The 23,533-nt window shown below is 32.8% G+C and overlaps 3 protein-coding genes across 5 annotated transcripts; all 3 read right to left on the bottom strand.

Moving 5' to 3' along the window:
- Window positions 1–2,361: 2,361 nt before the first annotated feature.
- LOC114391448 (zinc transporter 4, chloroplastic-like) lies at window positions 2,362–5,852 on the bottom strand. 2 transcript variants are annotated; one of them, XM_028352464.1, is made up of 4 exons: window positions 5,629–5,850; window positions 5,511–5,541; window positions 4,664–5,256; window positions 2,362–2,949 (listed from the first exon to the last, which is right to left on the bottom strand). In XM_028352464.1, exons 1-4 carry the CDS (start codon window positions 5,641–5,643, stop codon window positions 2,494–2,496), a joined length of 1,095 nt encoding a protein of 364 aa, XP_028208265.1. In that variant the 5' UTR covers window positions 5,644–5,850; the 3' UTR covers window positions 2,362–2,493. The 2 variants fall into 2 exon arrangements, with proteins under 2 accessions (XP_028208265.1, XP_028208264.1); XM_028352463.1 differs by having other exon boundaries at window positions 5,511–5,852.
- A 1,277-nt stretch (window positions 5,853–7,129) lies between these two features.
- Window positions 7,130–11,991, bottom strand: LOC114393766 (cytosolic Fe-S cluster assembly factor NBP35-like). 2 transcript variants are annotated; one of them, XM_028355202.1, is made up of 4 exons: window positions 11,843–11,991; window positions 9,349–9,425; window positions 9,142–9,243; window positions 7,130–8,337 (listed from the first exon to the last, which is right to left on the bottom strand). In XM_028355202.1, exons 2-4 carry the CDS (start codon window positions 9,383–9,385, stop codon window positions 7,409–7,411), a joined length of 1,068 nt encoding a protein of 355 aa, XP_028211003.1. In that variant the 5' UTR covers window positions 9,386–9,425; window positions 11,843–11,991; the 3' UTR covers window positions 7,130–7,408. The 2 variants fall into 2 exon arrangements, with proteins under 2 accessions (XP_028211003.1, XP_028211004.1); XM_028355203.1 differs by lacking the exon at window positions 11,843–11,991 and adding an exon at window positions 11,018–11,041.
- An 8,548-nt stretch (window positions 11,992–20,539) lies between these two features.
- On the bottom strand, window positions 20,540–22,781 carry LOC114393364 (delta(8)-fatty-acid desaturase 2-like). The gene has a single exon (XM_028354670.1). The coding sequence runs from the start codon at window positions 22,538–22,540 to the stop codon at window positions 21,194–21,196; it is 1,347 nt and encodes a 448-aa protein (XP_028210471.1). The 5' UTR covers window positions 22,541–22,781; the 3' UTR covers window positions 20,540–21,193.
- Between the last annotated feature and the right edge of the window lie 752 nt (window positions 22,782–23,533).

Genomic DNA, 23,533 nt, shown 5'->3' with positions numbered 1-23,533 from the left:
GGTGGATTGATTCTTTAAGTATGTTCATTTGGGAGCATTGCCTACACACTTTACTGCATACAAAGTGGTTGAACTCTTTGTCAATATTGTTTGCAAATTGAATGGGCTACCTAAGAGTATTGTCTCTGATAGAGACCCTGCATTTGTCAGCAAATTTTGGTCCGAGTTGTTTAAATTCAGCGGTACTTTACTCTGTATGAGCTCTTCTTACCGTCCACAGACGGACGGTCAAACCGAGGTGACTAACCGCACTATTGAGCAGTATTTGAGGGTCTTTGTTCACCATAAACCTTCCTTGTGGCATCGTTTCCTTCCCTGGGCAGAATACCATTACAACACATCATTTCACTCTGGTGCTGGCTTAACACCTTATCAGGTGATTTATGGTAAACCTCCACCTTCTGTTCTCTCTTATATTGTTGGTACTTCTGATGTAGCTGTCGCTGATGACTTGTTGAGTTAGTTGCTGATGGAAAATGCAAGGAATAGAATTTTGAGGTTGACTCTTGGGTTTATGTTAAGTTGCAGCCGTATAGACAAGTCTCTCTCTCTGGTATTAAATACAACAAACTGCACAAGCGTTACTATTTCCCTTTTCATGTGCTGGCTCGCATTGGTCCTGCTGCATACAAATTAGAGCTACCTTCATATTCAAAGATACATGATGTTTTTCATTGCTCTCTCTTAAAGCCTCATGTTGGTTCCACCCCTGCTGAGAGCAGGCAACTCCCTGCAGATTCATTGGAGAACCATCCACTACTTTCTCCACTTGCTGTCTTGGACTCTCGAACTGTCACTACTGAGGGTATTTCGCAGCAACAGGTTCTGGTGCAGTGGACAGGTCTTGCACCAGAAGAAACATCTTGAAAAAACTGACAGGCTATGCGAGAAGTTTACAACCTTGAGGACAAGATTGAATTTGAAGGGGTGGGTATTGATACAGTCACTAGAAATCAAGGGGGTAAAACTAGCAACTCTCAGTCCACTGTTGCTAAGGAAGCTAGGCCCATTCGGACCAAGAAGCCCCCTTCAAAGTACCAAGACCACATCCTTTACAAATGATTACTTGTTGCTATTTTTTGTTGCTTCTATTTTGGTATTTCGTATGATGTGACTCAGCCATAATTTGTTATTGTGATTTGTTGTGAGATCTTTAGGCCCATATGCTACAAAAACAAGGAACTTGGTTCATGGACCATACATGGGACCCTATATAATTCCAAACTTGAAAGAAAAATTCTGAATTAAGAACTTTGCTATGATATTTTTTTTTATAAATAACTTGTGAAGACTCTTGCATGATTAATGCATGATTTCTCACTTGCCTTCTTGTATCTATCTAGTACTCCCTGAAATACTTGAATTACTACTTTGTTAAACTTTAAATCTCACAAATGATCCATTATTCCTTCTTCGTATATTACTACTTTGTTTTTAACTATATTATTATTAACTTCTCTCTCTCTCTCTCTCTCCCTTGGCACCAAGCTTTTAATGGAGAAGAGTCCAAATAGTACAGAAGAAGAAGAAGCTCTAACCAAAAAGCTTCACGAGCTTTTAGATGAACCGGACAATGAAGAAACTGAGAAGTTTAATTCCGAAGAAGAAAATGTAGAAGAGAAAACCCATGTGTCTTTCTTTCTTCTGCTTTTTTTTAAGGGATTCTTTTGCTGAACCGTACAAAACCCAAATTTAAGAAAACGGAACAAAAACGTTCTGCAGTAGCAGCAGGATGGTGCGGTGGGAGAGAGAAAAATGCATGAACTTTAGCAAGTGAAATGCACAAAACACGTGCCTTTCTCTCCCATACTACTACAACACCTAGGTTCTTCAGAAAATAATTCATTCAAATCATTCCAAATTAAATTAGACACATGAATTTAAAACATGCCGATCCACCGATAAATTAGAAACTTTGGTAATGTGCACTTGCACTGCAAAAACTAGCTAATCAAATATGCTGGTGCCACGAGCCAGTCCCAAAGTAACCACACCAATTGCAAATTCATGCAATAACATCAACATACAGCTCATTCCAATAATGAACAACCACCTCAATCACCAGTTGCATTTCTGAATGTCAGTGTTCCTACATTCACATTTATTTTGCAACCTATGTGGACTTTGGTGATATGAAGATGATGCTAACCTGGAGCGAACAACATTCTATTAACTAACTAGTGAGGGTAAGTGGACTTATACCATAATATTTTATTTAGAGAGGGACCTCACTTTGTATTATTTTTTTATTGATAAGAATAAAAAATAGATACAAGAGAATTTACAAGTTAGAACAACTCACACAGTATATAATGAGAGCAGATGCTTTAATTGACAGCACACCCCTTTTAGCAATCTATCTTGAGTATCCTCTATATTTTTCTTGAGTTAATTACTAGTGGTTACAGAAAGGAACATGATCACAACGTTAAAAACAATAAACCTATATATCAACATTAATTGAAAAATAATTTACAGCAACATAGGAAAGTATCATGCCCAAATTGCAAGTGAAGACATCAATCCAGCCCCAAGGAAAAGCAGACAGTAACATATTATCTGAAACCTAAAGTTACAACGCATTTTCTTGCTAAGAAAATCTGCAGCTATTAAGTCCACTAAAGCCATATACACTAAAATCCCAGCTGACAAGGCGTCCAAGATGCCTTCAGTGATGAGTGCTACTGGACTGTAAGGGTTAAAAATTGAAGCAACACTAGCTCCAATAGCAACACCAAGTGGCGTTGTTAGTGCAAAAAAACATGACATTATTGTTGCTGATAAGGTCTTGAATTGGGCTTGGGAGATGCAACCACCAAGTGCAAATCCTTCAAAGAATTGATGGAAGGATAATGCCACAATTAGGGGTTTCATGGTACAGGGACTTTGTGAAACTCCTAGAGATAACCCAATTATCATCGAATGTGATACAATCCCAAGTTCCAATACCTACATACGAGTTGGATATCAGAAATTTGCATAATTTGTTGCGTATATTGTTTGTAATCAACAACACTTTAACAATCTTTACGCACCCTTAAAAATATATTCTTTATTATTGGTTTAAATTTATTAAAAATTAAAAAAAATTGCAAGCAAGTATGGTTAAATAAGAAGTTAAATTGACAAAATTCTATACGAGCAATTTCTAATAAATTTAAGCTAATAATAATGTGTTTTAAAAAGTGAATTAAAGTGTATTGTTAACATTTATCATACTAAAAAATCAAATTTAACTAATTTTTTTTGTATTATCATTTAATTATATGTTATCATGTATGATAAGATTATTAAATTTGTAATGTATTTTTTTATATCTTGTAATAATTATTTTAAAATTCGTGTATACGTGATTATTGTTTAACTGACAGTTGCAAAATTCTTTAAACTAAGAGTGCATGAAAATTAAACTGAAAAGAAAAATGATTTTTCATTTCTTTTGATGTATGCACCTTGAGAAGGAAGTGAGAAAAATGACATGCGATGGGTGATATGAGAAAGAACAAGATAAGATAAAGAAAAGTGTAAGATAACTAAATAAGTGTCAAGAGTATGGTATGAAAAAATAGTATTATACTTTTTTTAGTAAAAAATAATAATATTATACTAAAAATATGTGCACAAACTATAAACTATAAGGGAAGTGTATAAACAGATTAAAAATAATAGTAAAACGAAGCTATAAAGTGCAAATACAAAACGGGGTCCATTTTCAAAACTTCAAACAAAATTAGTTCAACTCAAAGATAATTGATTCTAGTTGACTTGCCCACTTCTTACAAACCTAAAGTGTGCTTGGTTTTATCCTGAGAAAAATGAGAATTGATTTTGATCGGAGTTAAACTTAATTTTATAACAATATGAATTTTTGTTTTTGACCGGAATAACAATATGATTTTTAGTTATTGTTAATTTGACTAAAAGTGATAAAAAGTAACTTTAGCCTTGTGTAAAAAATTTACACTAATTTTATAGCAAACTTTTCTGTTAAGATAAAAACATCAAAATCAAAATATAAATCCTTTCACTAGTATTCAACAAAAATAAAATAAAATCATTTCACTAGAAAACCAATTTTGTCAAAATTTAATTTAAAATCAATTTTATAAGCACACTTAACTTTGAAGTCTCCCCTCTATTTGCAGGCATGAGGCATGCTATAACACACAAAAGTTATATATGCTAATTATAATTCATAAAAAAAATATGCTGATAAATTTCCAAATATCTATAAGAAAATCTGACGCAACTCACATATTCTCTCTTCATCACCTAATCACACTGAACTACAACAAATATTATAACGAGTCCTATCATTATTCAACAGTTTTCATAAAATCACACAAATTATTAAAATTAAGGTACGATTTGGTTGCGAAGAATATAACAAAAAAAAGAAATTAAAAAAAAATATTTGAACTAACATAATAATATAAGAATAAATGTGTGAATTTCAAGAGGGTATTTTTTCCCAATAAGATCCATTCTATATTTACTAATTCAAACTTAAATCATTTAATTAAAAAACACATATCACTATCACTTATTACCTCAACTATGTTTTTAGTAAAAATTTGTTTTGTTTTCTCTTCAATTTCATTTTAACGAAAAGCAAGAATAAGAGATTACGTAACGTAAGTAAAAACAAGGGACATTATATTACCTGTGAAACGACGACGTGTCGAACACTACTTTCCACATCATCGCCGTCGTGAGAGTGGGAGTGTCTTCCCCCTCGCCCAAGATCCTTAACCTCCACGATTCCCGTTTCCAACAACGCCTCGTCACAACCTTCATCATAATCAACAACCTTCCCTCGCTCCACGCGCCCACGCGCCTCTCTGCGCTCGTAATATTCCGTCGCTAAAAAGTCAACCAGTAGAGTAAAGAGCGCTGACACCATGGCGAAGAAACCGGTGAAGGGAAACTTCGCCCACGCGCGCGAGTGCGTCCCCAAGCACGGCTCCCGAAGCGCGTCCCACGAGTCCCTCAGCATGTGGACGAACCCCGTCGCTAAAATCACCCCCGCCGCGAACGCCTTCGCCGCCGCGAAAACGTCGCCGTCCGGTCGAAGAAACCGCCGCGACTTCCCGACCAGCGGAATCGAGACTCCCCCGAATCCGGCGACCAGAATCGACGCCACCGCCACGAATTTCAGAACCATCGCCGCCGACTCGTCGCGGCATTGCTCCGACTCCGTTCTGTCACAGCTCGAGCTCGTAAAGGATTCGCGTAAAGACTGTAAATTAAGCGACTCTGTTTGAATAAGAAATAAAGAAAAGTAAAATTAGAGTTGTTAATTTTACATACTACTTCCGATTTTATTTTATAAGAAATAAATTATAACGCATTTTCATGCATGGAAATGATCTGGTTTGAATTTTACTCGTTAGACTTTAGAATCGCTTTCGAATTGCAAAACTTGAATTGGAACTTCAATTCTCTCTCTCTCTCTCTCTTTTTAGGTTAGAATTTTCAATTCTGCAAGATTAACGGCAAACGTAACGTACCTGAGAAGAGGCGCGGGAGGGACCAGAGATCCTGAAAATTAAAAGAAGAATAAAAGAATTGAAATTGAAGATATTGGAAGCAGTGAATAAGGGAAAAAAAGACAGAGCAAGAAGAAACCTCAAATAGGAACATGATGAGGAACACGACGAATTAATATGTTGTCTTATTTTTCTATATTTTGAGTTCTAATTAAGTTTCGAGGAAAGGGAAATACGAAGATGTAAATAAAGTGTGGTGTCAGTGAAATGAAGAATAAAATGGGAAGTGGTTAGGAGGGAACGAACGGAACCGGAAATCAGAAAGTGGACTTTTGGTTACAACTTACAACTTGTTGCAATGGAAAAGGGCGTTGATGTGATGTGATGATCTACACTATGATATTTAAGTCAAGTGATAACTTATAATAATTTATATTATAAAGTACTATCTCAAATACTCAAATTTAACTAACAATAATATATATGCTAATTTATATTGTATAACCATTCAATTGTATATTTAATTAATAATATATTTTTTTACTTGATTTTATGACCTGGATTCCAGACTAGAGAATTGAGATAGGGAAATTATTATTATTATCATTGTTATTTAACTTGTCTGAAAGTGAGATTGAATTTGCTATGTATTTTTTTTTTTAATAAGGTCTAATCCATCAACTCAAGCATTAAACCAAGATTTTTTTTTTTATAGTATGTCAGGCTCACAGATTGTGCCTCTAATCCACTGCTTTTGGCTATCTTGGTTGATAAAATAAAAGCAATGGACCAGAATTTTGTGCATATATTCACCACCCCTACCTCTAATCCCCAAATAAAATAATGCTTCACCCAAGACACGTCTCAATTTGTTTAGACACCATAGTTTGGATATTTGACAATTTTTTTTATCTTAGAAATATTTCTAGAAATTTTGGTTTTGAGTCAACTCGTTTGAGAGTTAGTTATATTAAAATATATTATTCTTTTTAAAGTTATTTTTATAAAAATTAAACTCAAGTTTTTTTTCATAAATTTAGCATGTATTATTAACTTATTTACACTCATGCCATCTTATCATCTAGTCATCTACCTACTAACATGAAAAACACTCAAAACACCTTCCTTTGTTTTTTTTCATAAATTATTTCCTTTTTTTTTATTTTTTTGCATGAATACTTTTAACTGGATAGTGAGAATTGATTTCGAATGCAGTCAAACTTGATTTTACAAAAATAGTGTATTTTTATGTTACAATTGAAACTGCAATAGTGATCATTCCAATGCAAGTTAAAGTTCCACGCATGAGTAATAAAGAGAGATATTTTGTAAGCATAAGTTGAAGGCCAATAAACGGTAACACAAACGTGTACATAGATGTTTGATTATTTTTAGATAAAAATGACTTAGCCTCAAAACTTCAGTTTGACTAGAAATAACTAAAAAGTAGCTTTTACATCAAATTGAAAAAAAAAAAAACACTAAAACTTGATTTCTAGATATAAACATCCAAATATAAATTACTTTAATTAAAAATAAATTTCATTCGAAATTAATAAACTTAATTATCCTTTTGATCTCTCAAGTAAAAATTTTAGAGCATGATTAAAATACAACTCAACGAACGCCAAATGCTCATATGGCTAGAAACTCCAATGTATTAAAGAAATATACTCTAAAAAATCTAGAGAAATAAGCATTCAGACTGCCAATACAAACTGGGAAACTTATTTTACTGTAAATTTATCAGTAACTACGTCGTCAAAATACGTATAACATAGAGGCCCAGAATACCAATACGTCAGGTCCCAAAATGTCTCAACCCTACATGGCTTAAGTATTAAAGAAAAATTCTGTGCAAAGCGTTCATAGATAAAATTAGATTTTGATTTACAAAGATCATCATAAAGCAAGATCTCCTACACTCCATTACTTACTAACATTGACCACCCATTAGTTTCAATCAACTGCTCTATAATCTTGTTTAGTGCTGGAGCACTAACAACACAATCTTTCTTAGCAAAGCAGGATGAACCTTCTTCAGCTGCCTTACAAAGCTGTGGATCTAAAGGAACATTACCAAGAAAGGGTACCCCCATATCATTGCTCATTTTCACTGCTCCACCACCACTACTATCAAACACTTCAGTGCAAGCAAGCAAATTCAGCATTTCTGGTGCTTTTTCTCTCATGTATTCCCAAACCCACTGTGTAACATCTTTCTGCTCGCCATTATCGGTCAACTTCATAAACTTGAAATCTGTGATAGGCTGGCACAGGCCACTCATATTCTCTACAACCCCGAGAACTTTCACGCCAACTTTCTTGCAAAAATTCACTTCTTTTCTCACATCAATAAGAGAGACTTGTTGAGGTGTAGTAACTATGATTGCACCATCTACTCCAGTGGCATCAAGGAATTGAACAATGGAAATGTGTTCATCTGAGGTTCCTGGTGGAGCATCAACAATTAGAAAATCAAGTTCTCCCCAGTAGACATCTTTTAGAAACTGCTTGATAAGTGCATTTTTGCGTGGGCCTCTCCATATAACAGCTTCATCTGGATTGGGAAGCATGAACCCAATTGACATGACCCCAAGGTTGGACTCTACATAGACAGGGGACCAACCAAGGTTGCTCTGATGTATCTCTTGACCTTCTAGGCCAAGCATCTTTGGAATGCTTGGACCACAAATATCAACGTCAAGAAGACCCACCTGAAAATCCCTTGCAGCTAAAGCAAACGCCAGTTGGGCAGAGAACGTGCTCTTGCCAACTCCTCCCTTTCCTGACAAGACCAATATCTTATGTTTCACAGTAGCCATTCTTTCTGCAATGGCAACCAGATCTGCAGAAACAAATGCAGGAGACAATGTCACCAAAAATTTTATATATGAAGGCAATTCAATTTCTCGACATTTTAAAATGCCCTATCAATCTAAGACTAAGAGACCTACAGAAAAAAAAAAAAAAAAAAGAGCAAGAAAGCACATGCCCTATCAACCCCTCCACCCCATAGGCATTTATGGAGGGAGGCCTGTTATGGCGGCAATAGGCTGCAACGGCGTGTTTATATGGCGGAACTCCAGCCTTCTGCCATATGCCATTCATAACTTATGATCAATACTTGGAAAAGAAAAATAATATCTTGATTTCATCTAGTATATTAAATAAATTTGTGCTGTTGTATGACTCCCTATTTCTTAGTTTGGGTATGCAGAATAAGCCAATACTGTTGAGACATTCGAGAAATAATGAAACACGCCGAGTCACACCTAGGTTTGATTCAAACAGAAATCAGAAAAAAATATAAAGAGCTATGGCAGAAAGCTCTTAGATGCAGAGCTGTTGCAAAATGCTCTTCAATGCAGTGCTGCAAACATTTTGACTGTGGAGGAAATGATTTGCTCACTTCCCTAGCTAGTCAAACCCATATAAGCAGTGATAAGAATAAGCTGGGTAGAAATCATACTCCTAGCATTGTCTACTAAATAAGCACGCTAGGGTCACAACATACTGAGAAACAGTCCCAAATTCTAGAATCATTAGCTATGGCACCAGAGCATGCTTATATAGATAAATCATGGCATTTTGAAGAAGTTGATGGTTTCTGGGAAGAAGCATAAAAGAATAAGATAAAGATGAAGCGTACCAGGGTCAGGTCCTTTGGGGGCAGTGGCACAAATTTGTTGATTCGGGCACCCTTCACATGCATCAGATTTTCCAGCAGATTCAGACTGAGGACCTGGGCAATCTGTAAATGCCACAATAAAAAAGCAAAACAATCATATCCATTGGTATATATAAAACTATAAAAGCAAAGTGAAATTCCAGAAACAAAAGAAAAGTGAATACATACGCTCGTTGGCATTCTCAGGGATGTCTGCATTCTCCATGGAAGCTCTTCTCTTGAGTTGAAGAAAAAAGTGTAACTATCTGAAGAAAGAACGTGTCACAAATAAAAGATGAGATAGGCAGTGTAAGGGTTTTGTGGCAATGACAAGCAAACAGTAAGGTCATAGAATCAAAGAACAGGTCAAACTCAAAAACAAAGTTTATCAAACCAGCGTGTTAAACAATAAAACTAGCACTGATTTAAGTTGGCATCATAATCAAGTTTGGGACATATTCACCTGTTCTGGCAATTCAGATAGATTAGGTTAAGAATCCCCAGAACAGTAAAAGGATAGACTATAAGTTGATTTTAAGAAAATTGTGATATTTCTACGGGTGATGCTTATGAAAATTCTGAGGAATTTAAAATACTATGGAACTCAATTGTTAACAATTGAATACCCTGCATTTGTAAAAAAATCTCATTCAGATAAAGTAATAAGATTTGTTTCATTTACAAAATTTCTTGTTCGGAAAAAGTAACTATGGTTGTGTTTGGAATTTGGATAGAGAATTTTAAAATTCTAAGAAATTTAAAATGTATAGAAATTTAAATGCATCAATTAAATTCCTTGAAATTTTAAAATACATAGTTTAGGTAAAGCAATTTAAATTCCTAGTGCTCTAATTTTTATTTTATTTTTTGGATAAAACACATCAGCTAGTAGCCTGTGGTATGTGCTACGATACATGGAGACCAAGAAAGGCTCAAGAAGGGTGACAAAGTAGTAAAGTACAGATGATAAGCTTTGGTGCTGGCTTTAAATGAAACAGCTGTTTGTGGGAGGTAAAGAAGGATCTGGGGGATACAAAATTACATCAGTGGGACAACTGCATTGATGGTTGCACGTTTGAAATTACTTGATGCCAAAAATTTTAGAAACACAATTGGGTAAGATATCACCTTCTATAAATCACATTGAAGAGACCAGTTAAATAGTTACAAAAACATATGGAAAAAAAATACTGAAGAAAAGATTAACAGCCAATCAGGAACCTCCTTGCCATAGAAACCAGAACAGATAAAAAAAGAAGAAGATGATAAACAACGATTTATACTTCACATTAGCTCAGGCATTTCATCAAATAGGTTGTAGGCAAGTATGCAAGTTGGTTAAATACTTAAATCCCCAAAGTCCTAACAACCAGCCCAACACAAGGCATCAACTACCATTCAACATGATGTATTGTAGGGAGACTTGACCATTGATACAAACTAATATTATCAAGCCTCATTTTTTAGACCAGTAAAATAATAATAAGTGAGAAGAACAAGTCACAAATCAATATTATCAAGACTACCCAAATGGGGACTGCATGTTTGGTCTCTGCATTAAACATATTGTGAACGTGACTCCAATAGTAGGACAAGTGAACAAACCAATTAGTTAAAAAAATCAAACAGCACAGTAAAGTTCATATTGAAGTGATGGAAAGCAAGCTTGACTGAAGGAAAAAAAAAATAGCAATGTCAGCAAGGTTCAAATCTAAAATTGATTTTTTCTTAAAAAAAAAATAGAACCCATGTTAAGCCATGTGAAACGAGAATTGCATAGACAAAAGCATTAAAAAATCTTTTAACACAAGAATGATAGAAACAATCACTAAGAATGATTTGGATAGAAGTATGGTACTTGATAGAACATTATGGCGGAAGTTGATCCATGTAGCCGACCCCACCTAGTGGGATAAGGCGTTGTTGTTGTTGTTGTTGTTGTTGATAGAAACAATCACTGAAACCAGCTGAGATTTGAGAATAACTAGCAGGAGCCGAACAAAAGAGGACAATAGACGAGAGGGAGATGTGTGAGAGTTCAGGGAGAATAAAATGTCCGAATTATCCTTTTTGTTGGAATATCGAATTCTTCATTTTTAGCTAATCGATAATTCTCACTAAATTTTTCTAAACTTTGAATGATTTTAAATAAAATATCCAAATAATAAATTTTAGTACACCAGGTTTTCAATTAACACTAGTAGGATGATTTTGAAATCAATATTTTACAGTGAAGTTACTTCTTTTGACCATGATCATATTTTGTGGAGATGCATAGATGAACTACTGCTCTATAGTTAAGGAGGTCTAACTCAATTGATTGAGCAAACACATGGTGCGTAAGTTAAGTCCCCTTAAACTATCTTAGACTCCTGTGGATAAAAAAAAAAAAAAAACCCTACTGCTCAAAATATGCTTAGGTTTATTTCATTGAAAAAATCCTAAATAAAAAAAAAAAAAAAGTGTTCATGTGCCTAAAGAGGCATGAATCGGTTCCTAAATGAAAGAAACTTGTTGACAGAGAATCTTAGAGCAGAATCAATTGAAGAAACACCATATCCTATGGAAAGAGAAAGCAGAAACAGAAAGAAAAGGCATACAACGAGATTGATAGATAGCATACCACAGAAAAAGCATAAAAGTAAACATTCTAAGAAGAAGAAGAAGCTTTTGATGGAAAAACCTGGTGGCGCGGCGTTGGGCAACTACACAAGGCGCAGCGTCGTGTTTGGTTCTCAAATCTCAAGGTTTTCAAAACAAAAACAAGTGTGATTTTATTAATTGATTTAATCAATTTGGCTCAGATTTTTTGGGTTTTTTAGTTTGTCCCGAAACCACTAACACCGTCACCCAAATTAAAATTATTATTTTTAGAAAAAATTAAAATTTAAAATATGAAACAAAAAAAATAAAAACATAAAGGTTTTTTAAATCTAGGTAATTTCTTTGTGAGTACAGGGGTCTAGCTTGATGAAAAAAAATGATTCCTTTTAGAAAATTTGAAAATAGAATAAAAACTTTTTTTTCTGAAAAATAATTCCTTATTTTGCAAGTTGATAAGATGGGTCATTAACCTGCAACACTTTTTCATTTTTTTGTCAACTTTTAATAAAAAGTATTGCTAGAATAAAAACATTTCCTCTTAGATGTTAAGATTGTATTATTTTTTTTATCTTATTTTTAAATTACATTTTTTAAAGTAAACACAATAGTGGGAGTAACTTAAATGATTCTCTTAAAGACTAAATATAATTGAATTTTCTTTTATTTGTTTACTCAACAAAGTTTTTGTAGAAAAATATTTTCTATATATGTATGATATTTTTTTTCTTATGAAACTTCAAGTTAACATGATTTTTTAAAAAATAAACATTTCTCTTTAAGTTAAATATTGTGAAAAGAAAAAGTGGTTTTTCACAACATGCACAGCACAATAAAAAATATCTGTAATAAAAATATACTACAATAATAATAAATAGACAAATTTAAATTTGTGTACCCAAATATCAATTCTTGAGGCGTCAACATTTTATGAAAACTCTACGAAAAGTCACTTCTTTAAATAAGATTCATTGAATTATCTCTTATAAAATTGATTTGATCATTATCTTGTTTCTATTGTCAATAATTATATTTTGAGGTACTTGAAAAAGACATGACTAAGTCCACCGCGTTTTCACTACATTCTAATGACTTTGCTTTATTTATTATTAATTTTTTTATACTAGAAAAAATAAAATAATATTCAACTAAACTATTTATTTGACTAAATAAATTCTTTATTTTAATTTATCAAATAAAATATTTTTATATAAAGATTGAATCACTCGTATGACCAATAGGTTCAATAATAATCATAATTAATTACCAATCAAGACAAATGTTTAACAATACTTTTTAACGTTCAGGAAACAAACATTGTCTTTTATCTTCAATAACCAATAGATTAATAATATAATGTTTTCTTCCATCAATTATAACTTAAGATTAACTCTAAAGTATAATATTATTGTCAAACTCTAGTAAGTTAATACATTATATTTAATTAGTGAATGACTTTAGAAACTTTTTTATTTTTCCATTCAATTGCTCTAAACAAGGTTTTAATTATATCATAAAATTCAAACTTATTATCAAGAGTTAATGAATTATTTTTTGATTAATCATTAATTCTACAAGTATTTATCATATTCAATGTCTATTTAATTAGTGTTCTAAAGCATTGTGTGTCTATATTAAAATAAAATAAACAACTTGTTAATTATTATAATAATCTTTGATTTAAGAAATCTATTACATTTCTACTTAAGAATTTCCTATTGATAGTTTACGATAATATAAATCATTAAAAAATTTCAATTGAGTTAGTTTGATGATAATATTCACGTGTATATCATCTATATATGTAATTTAATAATTATTAATCTTTATCTAATAAATATTATAATCAAGAATAATTTAGATTAAAATTGTTCAATACATGTTAGATAAAAAATTTAATAAAATAATAAATAAATAATTTATTTATCAAAATTAATAAGATGATAAATTAAATATTGAACATACACATTTATCCCCAACATTTTCATCTTTTAAAAAAAGAAACATTTATTTTGTATATCTATACTAGGATAAAAATTGACTTATTCAACTTGGTTAGGATTAATTTTATTGGATAAAATAGGTTATATTAGACATATTCATTTTGCCTTATGTATGAAATTATAATATATGTAACTTAAATAGAGACTAAGTTGCACATATGTTTACTATTATTAAATAAAAAGTTATACAATAAATTAAAACTAATAGTATACATAATATTATTATTATTATAAGTTATTATCAATTAATAGATAAATAATATTTTAATAAAATTAATTATTAAAAAATATCATATAGATATAAATTTTAGTAATTAAAATATGCAAATAAGATGTTCAAAATCACATGGATCTCAATTGCCTCAACATTAATACTAATATTATTAACACTAGTTTATACTTCTGCATAAATATATTGATAAAATAATAATACTAATATTATTAATATTTTTTAGATTTATTCTTTCATTAATATTTTTTTCACCGTCAATAGTATACTAATGACATATTTATTCTTCTCACACTCTTTTATCCCAAAGTTCTAATTTTGATATTTTCATTGATGTACTCGGGAAATTTTAATAAGCTTAAAAGTTGAGAATAATAAAGAAGTAAAATTAAGTATTATTTCAATAAAATCTAATTCGGTTGATTGATAGAGTACGTAAGTTATTTTAATATTATAAACCCCTTGACTTCAAATTACTGAAATAACTTTTCTTTTCAAACTTCTTCTCTCCCTTATACACTCCCTCTATCATTTTTTTATTGGCAAAATAAAATATATATTGATTATATGCATAAGGGGTACCTAAACCCATATACAAGAATGTTACAATTCAGAATTCTAAAAATAAGGTTATTTACAATTTTCACCATCCTCATAGCAAAAATAAATATTAACCTCACCAACACAACAACTCACTACCATGTGAAAACACTCCCTCTACCATAGCAACAACACATTTCTTTCCCCTCTTTTACTCCCTTGATCCCCCTTCGATCTTGCTTGGGTCTTCCTTTATTCATCTCTTGCTCTAACATTAAGGCCTTTTTATCCTTCAAAATTGAATGTAGCAAGTTTATGCCCCCAGCTACTTTTCTTTCTTATTTTATTTATGTTCACTCACACAATACCATTAATATTTCTTATATATGCAACAACATATGGCTAGGCCTTAAATTTGTCAAAGTTATTGTAATAAAGTGCCTCTTAGAGTCATTCAGATTGAATGATTGATATCAATTATATGTTCTCTCCACTTCAATTGCTTCATTTTTGTACACTTTTTTCCCCTTTATATAGGATTTTTAATGGTCCTAGTGTTCAGCTTGAATTTTTTTAAGATTTTTTTTATCATTATGAAAAGTACTTTGCAAACTTTTATTTCAAGAAGTACTTTTCAAGACACGTTTTTATTTTTCAACATTCTGAAAAGTATTTTTTGGAACAGAAAAATAATATTATGCAAAGAACTTTTTGGAATATTAAAAATAAAACATTTTTCTAAAACTTACATTCCAAAATAATGATTATTTATCAATGTTATGGGTATAAAGGGTATATGTAATAATAAAAAAAAATGGGAGTCTACTTAGAAAAAAATGGAGTAGACATAGTAACATACTTATTGTTTTGATGGGTTGTGTTCTGTGTCACCTATTAAGGCCCAAAATGGAGAAGAACGGTTGTAGTTAGGGTCCAATGGGGATCTCCTTGCTCTAGTTAAACAAATGTTTTTTTTTAATATGAACAATTTTGTTTTAATAATAAGAATTTAATTTAAAAAATAATATTTTATATAAAAAAATATATTACTTCTATTAATATTATTTAGCTTGAAATATATATGGTAAATTGTACTTTAATTATAGTTTTTATAATTTTTTAATCCTACAATTTTTTTATACAATCCTACAATTTAATAATGCATAATATTAAAATAGATATATTATATCAAGAAATCAAGTTGTCTTAGTCTTATCACATATTATACGGTCTAAATCAAATCAAGTTTAAGTTATAAAAAAATGACTTTATCAAAATTTTGGATTGGATAAAAATAAAGATAATCCTATTTCAACTAATATATTATATAATATTATATAAAATATAAGAAATGATTGACGTAGTGATGAAAACCGACCCTTTGTTTATATGAGTAAGAATAATTTATTTAACATGAAAATTTTTGTTCTATTTTTATCGTGTACAAATTTTCTTGTGCGAACGGTATTTGACCTAGTGAATTGGGAGACAATTTTTGACTCATGACCAAAAAAATATTATATAAAATGTTCCTTAATTAATGTTTGTAGGCAATGAATTTTCTCATATTATATTTAATCACTTAGAAATTATTTTAATAAATATTTTAAAATAATTATTAAAAAGTTGATGAATTTTAACTATATGATATTTTTTTATTAAATGTCACTAAAAAAGGTTTTCATACAAAATTTTAAACAATTAACTACATACATTCTTGGATATATAAGATTGGATTGGTGGTAAAAAAAATAAGGAAAAGAGAGATAAATCTTAGATTTGAATATCTTGCTAATAAAAATTAACAAACTAACGACTAATATTTTTTTTTATAAAAATTTAAAAAAATGTATACCTGTTCCAAAATATAAAAAAAAAAACCCATATATTGCACGAACTTCTAATAATACTGGTTAAAGGTCAAAAGATAATTTTACATTTTGTGGTAACAGACTCATCATATTAGTGGTCGAACGTTGAAACTTGAAATGGCATCAAAACCAATTTCACCTTCCCAAGTCTTGAGAGAGACTACTGAATTGAAGAATCAAATCAAGAGAGCTCATCACATCAGAAAAAACTTTTATGTTAATTTCTAATTTTTTTAATACCAACTTTAACTTTTCTAAAATCTTAAGTTTGCCTCCCAACTAATTTATTTGCGTTTTACTCTGCGTGCTTATATCTCTTTACTTTCTGCGTTATTATGCATCACATAAGTGGGAAACAATACCTCATTGTCATTGTTCAGAAAAACAAAACATTTTCATAATATTCCGGATCAAACTTCCAACCACAGAAATCAAGAAATAATTTATTCAATTTAAAAGTGGATTGATGGTTAGCCATGATGTTCCTTGGATCGGATTTATGTATGTGGCTGGGTATATAGATTTGGACGTGTGCACAGTCCGTTTATTTTTAAGTCTAAGCAGATTAAGATTAGTTAAAATGTTGGTCTATTTAAATGCAGATTTATTAGGTTCAGTTCGTTTAATTCCGTGATTTAAATGGGTTTAGTTTGCTGTTTTCTGGTTAATGGGTCAATCTGCAGACCAATTATCTCTTTTTGAAAAATTATTTATTATTTTATAGTTTAATGCTTTTATTTACTCAACAATACTATCTAATGTATCATGAGGATTATTTACTACTATACTTGAATATTTAATACTTGTGTTTCATTAATGTGTATGACCTATTTCTTTGTATTTGAATATTTATAATTTGATTTAAAAAATTAGAGATGTTTAGCTTTCTATGCCTTATTTAATGTTTTGAGTGATGTTAGATGTGGATGGAGTTTTCTTTCTGATTTTACTATTTTATTATTTCATGTATATTTTTTTTATATTTTTGTTAATATTACATTAGACATTTCAATTTTTAATAAGAAAATTTATATTAAAGTTTTATCAATTTTTAATGAGAAAATTTATATTACAGTTTTATCAATTTTTGATAAGAAAATTTATATTTCAGTTTTATCAATTTTTAATATTTTTTCATACTTTCAGTTTTTTTTTTCTTTCAATTTTCAATATTTTTATCATTGAGTTTGTGAACCAATTCATTAGCTCCCAAGCTAACTGGACTTGATGTAGTCACGTAGACCAAACAAAAACATAGTACATCTAATAAGCCAGCAAGTGAATCACTTTTTTTTTATATCATAGGAATCAAACTCAGATATAAAAAATTTATAATAACAACTTAGGCACACTACTAAACTGAAGTAGACCCTCCTAATGGTGAGTCAGTAAATCATCTAAATATAAGCCAAAATGGATCAGGCTAAACATAGCAAACTAACGCATATACTTTCCTAAAGACTACAGTTGTCAATCTTTCCTAAAAAATTTGTGAGCACAGCTGCCCCCAACTTATAAAGGTAGATTCGTGCCTGCTCTTCATGATCAGAATCACGCAGCAGATCTCTTCCAAGAATTGTTTTAGAAGAGTTTTGCTGGTACCATAATGAATATCAGATTGAAAAGGGAATTAACTCATCTGTTTAACGAGAGGTTCAAGCAGGGTATTTACACACTTAGTCTCAGATTCCCTATTTCACTAGTAACAAAACAAGAAAAATCCTACCCAGCTAGCTATTAACTGAAAAAACAATTAACAGTTAAATGGGTCATTAGTCATGACAGTTGGCTCCTTTGTTTGATGACTTGCTGAGACGGGTAACAATTTGTTCCCGGGGAGTGGAGACGACGTCCTGTCACATTCACCAACAAAATCATGAGGTTCTCTGACGTCAAGAAAAATGTAATGTTCTTGTCCCATACTTGCAGGACAAGATGATGAACTTTCCAACTCAACTTTTCCTAACAGGACAAGAATGCAGCTTCTGCCCTTAGGCTTGCTAATTGCTAATATTATCCAAGACAAATCACCATAACATGCAGATGGCCCAGCAAAAGAACACAATCGACAATTCATTCACTCTGTTATACAACTCTCAGGCTTCAGATTTTAGAGCTGTACAAAAATGTGCACAAATTCTCACCCTAAGTAAGCAGTAGAGTTACTACAAAGGCTAACTTCTCAAGTTCAAGGCACTAATCTAAAGTAACAAATGTACAAGACTTATTCCTCAGAAGCCAACTATCTAGCTGATAACAAAAATCACAGAACCTCTAGTTTGTCTATAAATCATGGATACCAGTAAACACATTATGCTACCTTCCTGCACAACACATTATGTTTATTTAAGCTCATGCAGCTTAAGTAAACATAATTGACCATGGCACAAGTCCACTAGCAAGAATAATCAAGCATTGATCATACAAATCAAATTACAACAACGAAGTTCAAATCAAAATCAATGAACCATAGAATAAAGAAATTAAATGGCATGCACTGTTCTAATTTTCCTATCACCCTCAAAAAATCTCGCATATTTGATGACTATTTGATCCATATGCCCAAAGAGAAGATTTTTACTTTGGCATTCAAGTTTACAAAATCATAGTAGCTAATTCATACGTCTTTCTCTAGTGTGGAGAAAGATATTAATTGCAGTAACCTATAGAAAAAGATGTTATTAGTTCTGTCACTAGAACCTGGGCATTCTCTAGTTCTGTATAACTATCGTTGACACTCTTTGACTATACCTTAACCTATAAAAATAATTGAAGTCCAATCTCTGCTCGTACTTAACCATGGACATGTAACCATGACAATCATTTTGATTGAGTTCATGCTGGTGTCTTGCAACCAATAAGAATGTCCCTTAACCAATTTCATTTACTCATCTGGTTGTAAATTGGAAATTTCCATAGCATAGTACTTTCATGGAAATATCGTAGTATGTTAGTCCTTCAATGATGTAGGAAATAGGCCTCCTACTCACCCATTAAAAGTCAGCTAACTATCAATCCATCCATCCATGAAAAGGCTAAATTTAACCATCAATAATACGTTACAGCACAATGATAGAGGCATGTACATGAAAGCAACGAGAAGGAAAGACTTCAAATAGTCACAACAACACCACAGATAATAAGTTAACAAAAAGACACAGGGTTTCTAATACAATAGGTTACATTATTTTTCAGTGTTATTACACATGGCAAAGTGTATTCAGATGTCATGAACCAACTTATCCCCAAAACTTAATCTGTTAGATGAAGACACATGGATGGCTTTATATTACAACTTTAAAATGCCCCCTCACTTAAGAGCCCTTTGGGCTAGAAAAATGGATAATGCACAAGTCAACCTACCTTGTTCTGAAATTTAACTTTCCGACAGAATAATGGGAGCAGCAAGAATTGAACTCTAGACCACTTGGTCATAAAGGCTCTGAACATTGTGAACCTACAATTTCAAAAGCTTCAAGTTATTAGGCAAAGACACATGAATGATTTTATATCACATCTCTTATATAAGACAAACAAGCCAGTAGGTCCCACTCCACATGCTTAGTGCCATGACTCAGCACAAGTTTGTTTCCTAGTTTTTTCATTGGTATTTCCTGCTCCAATTTTTAAAAGATTGTAAATGAGTACGTGCAAAGCTAGCCTCTTTTTTATTTTCATTTGAAATGCAACAAAGCCATGCATTTTGATTTTTAAAGTTTGCACGTTTCAAGAGAACTTAGATTGTGGAAAAGTTGCAAAATCTATGTGCCAGATTTAAATGAAAACGCCACTGCTTTCCTCAAAATACAAGTTCAAAATTCCAATGCTATAAAATATTGGCTGTTTTTAAACCTCTTCCATTAACACATCCCTTTAGTGAAGTAGCTTAAGAAAAATGAAAAAAAAAAGAAAAGAAAAAGAATCTCCAATTCTCCAATACAATACAAATGCAAATTTGAATTAAGTTGGAGATTCAAAAGTAGTTATTTTTATTCAAAAGTAGTTAGTTTTGAGGGTATATAATTTGCATGAGAAAATATAGTTAAGGTTTCATTTTGGCATCTCACACCTACCTGCAAGTGCAAATATCAGGTCACCCTTCCTCTATCCATAAAGATAAATTGGAAAAAAAAACCTTCTATAAATAACTAACTTTATCTCGTAATAGAAGCTACAATTAATTTGCAACCATCTGCTGTACAGATAAGAGTTAATACTAAACTGATATGAGAACTAAACAAGAAGCAGGGAATGACATTCATTCAGGAATCTGAACCTGAAATTAACATACAGTACATTTCTTGCTCCAAATGACAATGTATTCAAAGGCATAACACAAATGGTTATGTAACAATAGAGACCCTTGGCTTATAAAGAAATCAAACGGCCAACGGCCAAAGCGAGAATAAACCGTGCTTACATTCCCAAGCATGAAGTGCTGAGCATTACCTATTTCCAAAAGGAGACTAGCCATTCCCGCTACCAAGACAATGAGTAACCGAAGCCTCTAAGCAATTTGCAAATCAATTATTCTCACCAAGGATTACCTACCGGACAAAACTTATGCAGTTTCTTAGATGCGTTTGGTCTTTTCCTCCAACAGGATTTGAAGTTTTACCTTGGTAATCCAAGGTAATAATGATATAAAACTCCAATTCTGATAGGAGAACACCACCAAAAGCACCTATGTAACTACATAAAATTTCGTCCCTACCTACCAAGTACCACCACACCTCCATCAAACTATCAATGACAGCAAAATCACACGAAACTCCACTCAGGTCCCCCATTCATCCATGAGTGTTAACAGCCTCCCAAACCAAATTCTTTGGAACCGGATTGGAACCGTCTCTGGCCTGCAAAGCAGCATTCCTCAAGGTCTGAATCGTCAGCACATTGGCCTTCCAGAACGACACACAATTATAAGGAAGATTATGTTTCTTGCAAAGATCCTTAACCAAAGGCGCAATCTTCCTCAAATGGCACCGTGGCAGCCTTGGAAACAGATGGTGCTCCACCTGAAACTGCAACCCTCCATGAAACCAGTCCATCCAAGGAGAGCAGTCCACACCAAGAGTCCCCTTAGTCTGCTTCTCGAACCAATCGCCGCCGCTGGGGGGCCCAAGGTACACCTCAGAAGAAAAATGGTTCAAACAGAACTGCACATGCTGAATACCCGTAACAGAGAAACTCACGAAAACAAACAAAAGCCTCTCCCACCAATTGGGCAAGAAGGAAACCAACAAAGGGTACCAAACCCAGAATGCAAGCAAACCCAAAAGCTCACTGCCTCTGTTCTCCACCTTCCTCTTAGACAACAACAAGAAAAAAGACTGCGCAAACAGATTAACCCTAGCGAAACACATCACAGGGTAAAAAGTCCAGTGCTGGTAACTAACCAAAAACCTAGCAAAGGAATCGAAATTCAACTTTCTGTCGTAGAATCTGGAAGTGAGGGAATTGAAAAACCTAGAGGAGACGACGAAGAAGGGCAAATGCTGGAGATCGGGGTCATAGTCGAGGCTGTTGCATGCAATGTGGTGGGCGTTGTGGTTCCACTTCCACCAGCCGATGCTGATTCCGGCGAGAATGTTGCCGGAGAGAATCTGAATTGCGCGGTTGAGGCGGCGGCTGAGCATCACGTTGTAATGGCCGGAGTCGTGGCCTATCCAGCCGCTCTGAATCCAGAGAAAGCCTATCAATGCAGCGGAAAGCACGTGCACGAAAGTGCTGTCGGAGAAGAGGACGCCGCAGACAGAGAGAGGAAAAAGGGTGAGAATAAGGGAGAGGAGGATGGAGGTTGTGTGGCCCTTGCGGTTGAAGAGGTTGAGCGCGGAGAGGTCGGAGAAGAGCTTGCGGTAGTCGGAGGAGGCGGCGGAGACGGTGTGGTCGGAAAGACGGTGGGAGGTGGAGAAGGCGGGGAGGAGGAGGGAGGCGGTGTTGGGAGGGTGGAAGGCGAGGAAGGCGTCGGTGGCGTCGGTGCCGGCGAGGGTGAGGAGTGGGAGGGGGCCGCCGGGGTGGCGGTGGAGCCAGGAGGAGACGTCGTAGATCTTGCCGTGGATGGAGATCCAGGCGTCGTGGCGCGTGTTATGCTTGCGAAGTTCATCGGTGGAAATGTAGGATGTGGGAGGCTCCATTGGAGTCGCAGTGATGAGTGAGGCTAACGCTTTATGTAACACTCTCGTCCTGTCCCGGGAACAAGGAAAGTGCGCAAAACCTCACTTTAAATTAACTCACAACAACTCTTGTGTCTTCGAATCAAACTCATATTTCATAACCACATCAACTTTAGTTTCATTTCAATGTTCGAAATAAATTGAATACGGAAAATATAAAAGAATTGAGTGGAGGATTCTATGTTTTATATACTCCTATCCTCTTACCAATCTTCCTCCCTTACTCCTTCTGTCTTGTTTCTTTTTTAACGTTTTGGCAAGATTTTTTTTTGTGGTCATCTTTTTATGATATTAATTAAGCGTTAGATATTTTTCTCTATTATAATCTTACATATTTATCGTGGAATGAGAAAATAAAAAATATAAATCAAAGAAAATCTAATTAGATTAATGCTAGCATATAAGAAAACGAATATATTAGAAAATGAAGTGCTTAAATACTATAAAATCTGAAATGTTAATTGTATCTCTTTTATTTTTTCCAGGTCAAAGAGCACCTGTTTTTCTCAGGCTTTAATCTTAGGGGGATCATAAATTAATTTCATTTATGATTTGTGACTATTATTCGTTAAAACCTATGATTCTATTTTATCATCAATCCAATCATCATTCACATTTTTTATTTATTTTTTATCAAGGAATAGATTATTTTACTTGAATGACTTAGATGTATTGTATTTCTAAAAAAATGATTTGATTGATGAAATTTGATATAGTACTTATGAAATTGATGAGATTCGAATATTTATTCTTAGAAGTTATTGATTTGATCCCATAACATGTTGTAATTAAAAGTAAAACTCCATATTTTTTTAGAGAATCTCCTAATTGTTTCCAAGCAATTAGAAAGAGATTCTTTAACCAAACAAAATTTAATTGAGATGTAGAATATCTATTTAGAGTTTTTTGCAACACAATCATATATGATGAAAACATCAAAGATTCAACCTTTTT

The sequence above is a fragment of the Glycine soja genome, chromosome 17 (genome assembly GCF_004193775.1).
Source record: "Glycine soja cultivar W05 chromosome 17, ASM419377v2, whole genome shotgun sequence".
Lineage (NCBI taxonomy): Eukaryota > Viridiplantae > Streptophyta > Magnoliopsida > Fabales > Fabaceae > Glycine > Glycine soja.
The sequence above is the reverse complement of the archived record's forward strand: the minus strand, read 5'-3'. Positions and strand labels throughout refer to the sequence as shown.